The sequence below is a fragment of the Quercus robur genome, chromosome 2, assembly GCF_932294415.1.
Source record: "Quercus robur chromosome 2, dhQueRobu3.1, whole genome shotgun sequence".
Taxonomy (NCBI): Eukaryota; Viridiplantae; Streptophyta; class Magnoliopsida; order Fagales; family Fagaceae; genus Quercus; species Quercus robur.
The window spans coordinates 88,852,603-88,863,599 of record NC_065535.1 but is presented as its reverse complement, the minus strand read 5'-3'; the positions used below and the strand labels follow the sequence as shown (position 1 = coordinate 88,863,599).

At 36.9% G+C, this 10,997-nt stretch overlaps 1 protein-coding gene across 1 annotated transcript; it reads right to left on the bottom strand.

Moving 5' to 3' along the window:
- Nucleotides 1–4,239: 4,239 nt before the first annotated feature.
- LOC126715684 (AP2-like ethylene-responsive transcription factor At1g16060) lies at nt 4,240–8,896 on the bottom strand. Its single transcript, XM_050416424.1, has 8 exons — nt 8,467–8,896; nt 8,284–8,366; nt 8,128–8,136; nt 7,862–7,950; nt 7,678–7,751; nt 7,542–7,592; nt 5,787–5,863; nt 4,240–5,024 (listed from the first exon to the last, which is right to left on the bottom strand). Exons 1-8 carry the CDS (start codon nt 8,634–8,636, stop codon nt 4,492–4,494), a joined length of 1,086 nt encoding a protein of 361 aa, XP_050272381.1. The 5' UTR covers nt 8,637–8,896; the 3' UTR covers nt 4,240–4,491.
- Between the last annotated feature and the right edge of the window lie 2,101 nt (nt 8,897–10,997).

Genomic DNA, 10,997 nt, shown 5'->3' with positions numbered 1-10,997 from the left:
CACTTGAGGCCAGGTCTGGGGTTGTTAATTGCTATAAGCCATTCTCGACAGAGGTAGAGGGCTTAGTACTCGGTCGTCGCGAGATGGAAGACATCATGCATTGTCGGGCCACGACTTAGTCCCCTATCACTTCTTTGACCCGACCTTCCGACAGGTACTTCACCTTTTGGTGTAAAGTTGATGATACAGCTCCTAGGGCAAGAAGCCATGGTCTGGCTACAATGGCGGTGTAGGGCGAATATGCGTCCACCACTATGAAGTCCACCTCCACTATGTCCGAACCTATTTATATAGGCAACCTAATCTGGCCTTTCGGGATAACAATTTTCCCTTCGAAACTCACCAAATGGGAGTCATATGCTGTCAGGTCTTCTGGTCTCAGTTTCAACCCCTTGTACAAGTCGGGGTACATTACTTCCACGGCACTGCCCTAATTAACTAGCACCCTCTTCACGTCATATCCCCCAATCCTCAGTGTAATGACTAGAGCATCGTCGTGGGGCTGGATGGTTCCAACTTTATCCTCATCCAAGAATCCGAGCATGGGTGAGGCCATCCCTTTAACCCTCTTAGACTCCCAGTCATCAACTTCAACAGGGAGTCAGGTCACTGACATCACTCTGAAAGGATGGGAGTCGGTTCTTCCTGAAGCAGCAAGAATGACATTTATCGTGCCAATGGGCGGTCTCAATGTGCTTTGCCTTGCCTCAACGCTCATCTGCTCTTGTCGTTCAACAGGATGATGCAAGAGGTGCCTCAACTTTCCCTCTCGGACCAGCCGGTCCAAGTGGTTTTTCAGGTTTCTGCAGTCATCGGTGATGTGGCCCGGCTCTTGGTGGTATTCGCAATATAGGTTCTGGTTACGCTTTACAGGGTCGCCTGCCATCCTACTTGGCCATTGAAAGAACAATTCGTTCTTGACCTTCTCTAAGATCTTGTGTAATGGTTCCTGGAACACAGCATAGACTGCCTGTGCCCTGGTAGATCCAGACTGTTCCGAGTAATCCCTTCTCGGCCGATTACTGTTGTTAAATCGATCCGACCTGAAGTCCCTCCTCTCTTGAGGGACAACCTTCGCCTTACCTTTTCCCGTCTGCTAGTCCTCTTCGACTCTCTTGTACTTGTCGATTCGGTCCATGAGTTGGCGCACGCTGGTGACCGGTTTCCCAGTCAAGGACTTCCTTAAACCGTGCTCTGTTGGCAGGCCTCTCTTGAATGTGTTGATGGCGACGTCATCGTAATTTCCCTCTATCTCGTTATACATCTTCCAATACCTATCCGAGTAGGCCTTCAAGGTCTCTCTTTCTCGCATGGACAAGGACAGGAGGGAATCTAAGGGCCGCGGAACCCTGCTACTCGTTATGAAGTGAGAACCGAAGGCCTATGGAGTTTGGCTTGAGGCTGTCAAACCATCTCATCGCCATGGGTCCCAAACTGGACGGAAACACTTTGCACATCAATGCCTCATCTTTGGAATGGACGGTCATCCTCTAGTTAAACTGGCTCACGTGCTCTACGGGGTCTGCCCGACCATTATATATGGCGAAAGTTGGTTGGTGGAACCACCGAGGAAGCTCAGCCCTCTCTATCCTACGCGTGAAGGGCGACTGAGAGATGTGGTCTAGGGCCTTACTCATGGCGTAGTTTGCTAGGCCCTTGTAAGACGGACTTTTGTGGCCGCGTTTGTGAGGTTGCTCTTCCTCGTAGGAGAAGGTTTTGCTTGGCGGGGTTCTCGACCTTCGCCTGTACTCATTGTCCTTCTCATCGCTGGTGTCAGGAGTAGGGGAAGGATGCCTTTGCTGTGCTCGGCGCAACTTCTTCTTCAAGTCGTCGATTTCTTGCTGTAGAGCCCTATTATCGTCCCGCTTTTGGGATGCATGACCTTTCCCTTTCGAGCGACTTATGCTCGTATGGGAGGTATTTACACTACCCTCTCGTCGCTTGTCTTGATCTCTTTCCCGTTCGAGGTTCAAAAAGTTGTCCTGTCATTGGGAGTCTGCCTGTCTCGTTTGGCGCAGACCTGATCCTTCCATCTCTAACGGCCTCACTTGCTGAGGCACAAGTTCTCCCCACAGACGGCGCCAATTGTAGGGTCGTAATTTGGTATCCAGGCCCAACAGGTATGGGGTTTTGGCCCAAGGAGCCCTGAAACAATGAATTTATAGAGAATGGGCTTCAGAACTAGGCCTTAACGAAGTGTATTCTGGCTAGAATTAGGCCATGCTATAATTGAAAGTAAGAAAATCTCCTTCATGTCCGCTAGATATTCAGTCCGAGGAAACGTGGTGGATGTATACCGGTTCCTGCTCAAAGGCTATGGTTCTAGCACTGTTCTTCTGTTCTTAGTTCCGTTTTTTCTCCGTCCCCCCCTTCATGGGGACTTCCCTTTCTTATATAGTCTTCTTGAAGTCATCAGGGCCTTACACTTGTTGATCATCTGAACCTCCACTTGAGTGTCTTTCCTATCGGACATCCCCCCCATCTTTCTGTGAGTTGTGGTAGCCAAGGCAACACTATTCACAAGTCCTCTCCACATTAATACGGTCAGAAAAGTAGCTATCATGCATTTAATGTAGCAACTGCAGCCTCACCCTTGGCATCCTACGCTTTCTTCCTTCTTACGGGCTTGTGGGACTCATCCTTGTTGTTAATACTCATTGGGGTGGGTCCTTCTAGCAAGCAGAGTGCATATTTGAGCCATATTTGGTACGTCCGAGGAGACATTTCTCCTCGGACCGCCTTTTAAACATCCTCAGGCACACAAGAATTGGGCCGGGAGCCCTTCTGGCACCCACGTCTTCTCCTCAGACGTGGTCGAATTTTCCACACGGGACCCAAGGCCCATTGTATGATCTTGGGCCTTTGCCCCTACAATATATATATACACACACTAATTGTTTTATTATAATATAATTCAAATAAAAAATAAAGATAGTAAAAATAAAAGAACAAAAATTACTTGAAGTTGCATAAAGAATTACGTTGTGTAAGGTATTCACCAAAAATAAAATATTATAATAGAATATTAAATAACTTTAAATAATTAATGTAACTCATTTTGAATATCTCAAAAAAAAAATTATAACCGTATTTTAATCTAAGTAATATTTAAAATATAAAAATAAAAAATAAAAAAATTGGCATTCACTTAAAATAAATTATCTTAATAATTTTAATGTAATTATTATAATAAGTCACGAGTAATTCTTAAATACTCTCGGAGCACAGAGAATGGTGCTCCCTCTTCTTACATTCATGGTGAAGTCCACTCATTAAATTTATAGTGAGTCCACTGAAAATGTAAACATCATTTTTCGTACTCCAGAAGTACCTAAGAATTTTTCCTGACTCACAAAGCAAAACTATACCTTGCACGTGGCAATTAAGGATAACATGATATTGATTACTCCTAAGACATTAACCTTGGTCAAAGAAAGAAAGAACAGAGAATTGTTTAAAAACTTTATATGCGGAAAACATCTCGTGGGCATGCCTGCATGCATGCTCCCAAGGCCATGACAGCCCCATGGACGAAGCCAAGGCCTTTACAGCCCATGGGCAAGCTACCTAGATCATGGCAACCTAGTGTGGGCACGTAGCCAAGACATGGCATGCAAGCTTGCACTCTCCCCAGACCATGGCAGCTCTCGTGGACATGTAGCTAAAGCCAAGACAACTCTCGCGGGCATGCTGCCAAGGGAAAATCAAAAGCCAATTAACTAATATTCACTATGTAGGAAAATTTTTCCTAAAATACAAGCATATCCCTTCCTTTTATAGACTCGAGGAATTGGAAGAAATTCGACAACTACTGGCTCCTCATTTTGTAAGTGTGAGTACTGTGATCTAAAGCGGATAAAATGGAAAGGGATAGGAATCTCCCCCCTCTAATGCTAAGGTTGTGAATGGGGTAATAATAACTAAAAGGAATATTAAACTGCATTTTGTCTTTCAAATATGGGGTCAATTTTGGTCTCCCAAAATTTTAAATTGTAATAATTTAGTCCCTCCATCTATTTTACATTCATATTTCCTAATAGAATGCCGAGGTTCCCTATATTTAAGGGATCAAAATTGTACCAACCACATGGTTTGAGGTAAAAAAAAAAAAAAAATGCAAGTAAGAAATGGATGTAAATAGACAGAAAAAATTGTCCCCCATTTGGAAATTAAGAGAGGGAACCACGTTAAGAAAAGGCATAAGTACTTATCATTCTTGATTGGTAGAAAGAATGTTGATTACCAAATGCTTATTCTTCTTTACATCTAGAAGGAATGAACCAAATAATAACAGTCTACTCCTCCATTATGAGAAGTGTAAAGTCAAAATTAAAAGAATCTTCTTTGTTAACCTCTTGATCATGTTGTTGTTCAATCCAACAATATCTTTCATGACCACAAAAAAAAAAAAAAAAAAGCCCCAAATAGTATGTCATATACCAATAAACCCAACTCCCCCATGCATTTGACTACTTATTAATCTCTTCTCTTCTAAGTGTCAAAATCATACTGAAATACTGGTGGCACATATGACTTGAGCTCACCAAAGATATTGTCATCTCCTTCACCATAAACACTTGAATCCTGATAATCAAAGTATGTTTGTATATCATCAGGAAATGAGCATTGTGGCGGGTCAGACTCCGATGGCATTGGTGAACATTCGGCCACCGATGACATCTCCATCATTTCCCTAAACTTTGAGGACTGAAGCAGAAGCCCTAGGGCTGATGTGGCAGTTGCAGCTCGTTGGGGTTGAGTCAGCAAGGTTTCTCCTGAGCTGTATGTTCGTTGGTTGTGGAGGAAAGTTGATGCAAGTTCTTGGTTATTAGGGTTCGGTGTTAAATTAGGTTCAACATTAGGAATATGGAGACTGGGATTATAATCAGTACTGTTACTACTATTATCTTTATTGGGTTTTAGCCATTTGATGTAACGACTAAGATCGAAGTTTGTGACTGCATTAAGTCCACGGTATTCTATAGCCGCCATGTCATATGCAGTGGCAGCTTCTTCTTGGGTAGCTGCAAAAATCAATGAGATCATGATTAATGATATTTGGGTCTTTGTTAATGAGTACCTTAGTTCAATGATTAAGAAATAACAAATATTATTGCTCAAAAAAAAATAACAAATATTTAATTATAAATTTCAATACACTTTTTAAGGAAGAAAAGTGTATAGAAACATATATTCTGGTTAATCGTCTGCATAATTAGTTTGTATGCGCTAATTCATTATGGTGTGTTTTTCTTTTTATTTGTGCACAAATTGACTTTATTTTTAAAAAGTTGTATAAAAACATCATTTAATGGAATATTAGGTGCATCTTAATTTGGAGCAATTATTTAGTAAACCAAGAGTAATATTCTTTTTTTTTTTTACAAATAATAGCGAATCTTACTAATTAAATTCATGATAGGATTCAGCATTAATTCATACAAGAGGATGAAACATTAATTGCTTTCAGAGTTATATTTGTGGAAATTTGTTTTTTTTTTTTTTTTTTTTTTTGGGAAATTTGGTAATTGGTAGTACTAAAATTCCGTTAAATTGAAAATTGTACCAAATTCTAGGTAAGTTGCTCACTTATCCCTTGCCACTCTTGTAAAATTGAGTTTCAATTTTCAAAATTTTGGATGAATGAAAGAAAACAAGAGTGTATCATTTGATTGTGTAAAGAATTGTTTTTATAAGCCATAACAAAATTTAAATATTTTTTACCATCGAATCTAATCATGTTAGACAAAGCTGATTTCAGATTACGATAATAGAGGGAGGAATACCATATGTCCCGAGATAGAGATATTTATTTCCAAAGACTCGACCAATTCGAGCTTCCCATCTTCCATTGTGATGATGCCTGCCCATTGATAATAAAAGAAATTCATATTTCAAATACGAGACAGGTTGCAATTGAAGCTTTGATAGTCACAGACATATATATATTGAAAGATCCCACGGTATACTTGATACACGATATTGATCCTCTATATATCTTATGTCATCTCGAAAATTTCGTGTATATATATGTATACACACATACAAATCGATTCATATAGAGTACATATTTGGTCTTTATAAAGCACACTTCAACAAATTATGGGAAAGAACTGTGTCTCATCAAAGAGCACAAACAGTGAAACTTGGAATGATTTATTAATTTTTTTTATTATTTTTGAGACAATAATTGTTGAGGTAAATGACATTAGGAAGTTCTTAATTATTTATTTGTTGAATTATTCTATGCCCATATGCTACACTCTACTCTCACATAAGAGTGAGTCCTACCTATGAGTTTAGGGGTAGAACTGTAAAGTTCATATACTACACTCTACTCTCACATAAGAGAAAGTCCTACTTGTGAGTCCAGGGACAGAATTGTAAAGTTCTATTGACATTTAGTTTTAGCTCAACTTTCGTTAGAAGCTTTATTCACATTTTTCCCAAAAAGTTTTACACTGTTAACTTCCTTTTTAGTTAGCCACTCAAGTCTCTCATTAGAACCGGTGCTCTCACATTTACTTTTAAGTTTAACTCTTTTCAATTAGATCTACCTTTGGCTTAAAATACCCTCTAATGATGGCAATCTATATATAATTCACTTTGTTTAGCAAATGCTCTCACATTATCTTTATTTAGCAGTATGAAGACTCTATATAATAATGAACCATATATATAGTGTGTTCTTTCTTCCTTAACAAAGAATTTTCTTATTTGAATCTAAAGTGAAAATAGCTTTAAAATCTTGACAAGATCACAATTCTTTTTTTAAGTTTTTCATTTCTATTTATTCAAATTATGCTTCATGTTTTTCCCCCTTTAATTTATTTAACCAATTGACAAGCTTTATTCACTATTTTATCTAGAATTAACATTGGCTTCTACTTAAATTTGACATTTGGACAATCTAAATTGATGGATGATATTGGTTGTTTAGCTTGGTTAGTATTTTGAGTGTTGACTTTAATGGAAGGTGCTAAGTTCTTTTTTATTATTTATTTTTTAAATATTTGTTATATGATACTTTGGCAATTGGGTAACTTTTGTGTGTAGCATCTTGGCCCCTCCGCACATTAATTTCTGGCTCCACCCCTGTGTGAGTCTCATACATAAACACAAACTGGCCAATTGAGAGGGGATAGAAAGTTGTGTTTTGTTTAGATCTCTCTCTCTCTAAAAAATTAAAAAAAAAAAAAAAAAAAAAAAAAAAAAAAAAACACACACACACACACACACAACTTTCTTCCCCTCTCAATCGGCTGGTTTTTTTTTTCCCTAGGTGAGTGGACTGTTAACTTATTTAACGGCAAAGTGACAGAATTACCTATTTGGCACATATGTAAAGTTAAGAGAGTAAGCTAAAATAAAAGTTCAAGTGGTGTCATAGCTACTACCTTAAAGTTCAGGGGTGTCATGGTATTTTTCCCAAAAGTAATATATCGAATGTATGAAATAATTTATAATTTCACTTATTAGAATTGTACAAAGATTTTATTCATGATAAAATTTCAAAAGCCTTGGAAAATTATGATAATTACCTTGCAACACCTCTATATTTTGAAACTCCTCGAGAAAAACCACTACTTTTCCTGCAAATTATATCTCACATCAATTCAAATTGTGAAATTTACACCTTGTTTTTCTCAAAATTGAATGTAGATGTAGATTCTAAACCTTCTCAATGATCCAATATATTCTTCTCTTGATAGACCCTCCATTTCTTTGAGTTGTTTATGGTATATTGATAACTGCAATTGTTAAGAGGGATTAGCCTCTAGGCCCTCTTCCTTAATCATCTATTCTAGTTTATAGCATTATTAAAAAAAATAAACATAAAAAATCAATAAAACAGAATTACCGGAAAGTTAAGAATGGTTTCTTCACCCCAGTATTTCAGTGCTGCAAGGTCATAAGCATGTGCAGCTGCTTCTTCGTCATCATAGGCACCTGAAAATTCCACAGTGCAAAAGACTAAGAAATTAACACTACAAAACCAGAATTACAAAATTATAATAGAGTTGCACTCAAATAAGTAACTACAATTCCTTAATTTCTACAATTAAAGGTGTACAATTTAGCCTTTATTTTCAAGAAATACATGTAGCCGCAGTAATTAATACATACCAAGATAGACTGCAATGAAGTAGGATTCCCACCAATCACCAACAAGTATGCCAAAGCCAAAAAGGAATAGGAAGAAAAAAAAAACATAAGAAATATGAACATATAATCGATTAAGAAACATAGAGAAAATAAAAACAAATAAACATGAGCATGAACCTTGTCTTCCTTTCTTGTTTTGGGATTCATTCCAACAGTTCTTATCCCACAAATGAGCTTCATATCGGCCTGTCCATCGATGCCTGAAAATAATCAAACCACACCCACTTCAGAAAAACTAAAGGAAATGAACATAATGGAAAAATACAAATTAATAAATTGGGTACGTAGTAATTTATTGACCTTGTGACCCCTCGATATATTGAGCTACGTTGAGGAGGAGAGTCTCTAGGGACACATCTCCTTGTTCGTTTCACCTTTGTGACAGTGTTAGAGCTATTAGTGTTATTGTTATTGTCATTGTTACTGCTGTTTGCATTGTTTTTCTTGGTTTTCTGTGATGATTTCGCCATGAAAGTCAATGAAAAAGATGAATATGAGAGAGAGAAAAAATGTTAAGAGAGAGAGATACTAAGTCCTAGAATGAGAAGGATTATAAAGGATGACAATTGGCAATGATATAAGAGGCAAAAGAATGGAGTCACAACAGTATGGGCTGTCTAACTAGAGAGGCCGTGCCGGCAAGGAGCTAGGTACGTATTTTGTGGCCGTCTAGTTTAACCGGCTCATAAAGCCTTTTTCTTCTTGTCCACACCTAACATTGTGCTAAATTAGTTTCGATCATATATTGAAATCTGATTGATGTAGCCCTTTTTGTCTTTATTTTATAGGATGAACCTTATTTTATAAAATAAACCTTTTTTTTATTTCATATTTATACAAAAGTCGTAATAATATATTGTTATCTTTAGATATTTTATGCCTGTGAAATGAAAATATAGTTAATTTATGTTTCTTCAATGACAATATGCTACGAGTTTTTGTTTTTTTACTATGCGTGTAGAATGAAGATCTTTTATCTCATTTTAGCTGTTCTATTTTCTACTTCATCAATCAATCAATCGCAAATTACTATATCTATTTTTGATTTTTTTTTCTTAAAAAATATATATACATTATATATTGCTGTTAGTGTAATATATAATGTAATAATAGAAGTGGGATAAAAAAAAAAAAAAAAATTATTGGCGTGTGTGTGAATACATTTATTGAGGGAGAGAGAAATAGAGATTAAATTAGATGAAGTATAAGATATGTCGATATTTTTCGGCCACTTTTAATTGTGTGTGGTTTCTTTTGCCTTGTTAAAGATTTCATTGAATTGAGTTTAGATGTCATTGGCTAAAGGTCGGAAAATGTGCCATGTGGGGTTAATGTTAGCTCCTAGTAAATTGACTTCATCAGAAATCAATCAACCACCACAGTGCAAATTGAAAACCTTAGGCTACGTGTCATAGAGAAATAGGGTAGGTATAGAGTATGGTTGTCCTTAAAAGTTGGTAAGTAAAATATCTTAAAGGCCCAGTTAACATGAACCAAAACTAAAATAGAATAGAAAATTGTGGAAATACTTGCACACAGGGAAATAAAGTCACTCACTCAAGAATAGATGACCAAAGCCTCAATCAAAACACATTGTGTAGTACACGTCTTATTAAAGACCTTCACATGACATGATCTATTCGATGTGGGCCTCAGGGAGACTTTACGTGCTCTATTCGACGTGGGACACCAAGATAGCTAGAATTTATTAGCATATTTTGCACACGGTGGCGTAACTGTAACCAACCCAAGTTGATCGTATAAGTATTAATGATATGGTTGAAAAGTTTCTGAACTTTTTAAGGTTTACCAAAAGAAAAAAAAAACTTTTTTAGGTTTAGCGTGTCCTAGCTAGCTACTTTCATATCTTGCTGACTGGCCCTGTTGTACAAAACTCTCAAATTAATACTCACAGTGGATGAGGAGCCAATAATGACTAGTTACTAGTTTTAATGCCAAACCAATAATCAGAGAGATTATTTTGTGTTTTAATTAAGGAAGTTTTTATCTCCAAAAAAAAAAAAAAATTAGGAAGTTTGGTAAGCAAACTGTTGGCAACCATATCTAGTATAGCATAAAGAATTCTTGTTCACCTAATTAATGCAATAGATTATCAGAGAAATATTGTATTGTTCAACTGTAATGCTTGAGTGCCTTTCTTTTTCTTTTTTTTCTTTTTTTTTGCTTGGTAAGTGCGGGGGATAGAACTCCTGAGTAATAAGTTACAAAGGAACCCGGGTGTCACTTGGTTACAAGACAATTGGCTTAATGCTTGAGTGCTTGATATTCCTTTAATTAGGACATAAAATACATTATGCTTTTTCATAATGATATCTTTTCTTGACATAGACACTTTTTTGTTTTTTGTTTTTTTAATTTTATGATTAACTGAGAACATATTTAAGGGAGTTAAGATCAATTATATATGATTTTTTTTAATTTATTAAAAAAATAGAGAGAGAATTGGATGGGGTGACTAAAATATTTTTCCTACTTAGGCCTTACGATAGTAGCATCCTACCTATTGGATCCAAGCTTGAAAGTAGGGGAATCAATGAAGTATAGCTGTTATCCCAACTCCACAAGAACGCTAGTGAGCATTAAACCAAGTGTGGTAGATTATATGTGATATATCACAAAGATATATAATAGGAAGTAAGATGTTTTGACTAATCAGGGTGATAACCAATAGTCTCATATCTCTCACCAAATAAGAGATCAAAGTTTGAGGTGCAAGAAGGACAAGCGGAGATTAGTTCTGAGCACATCCAGCCTATGAGCTGAGCTAAGGAATAAATTTTACCTGGCTAATCAGGTTAATACAAGGTGTG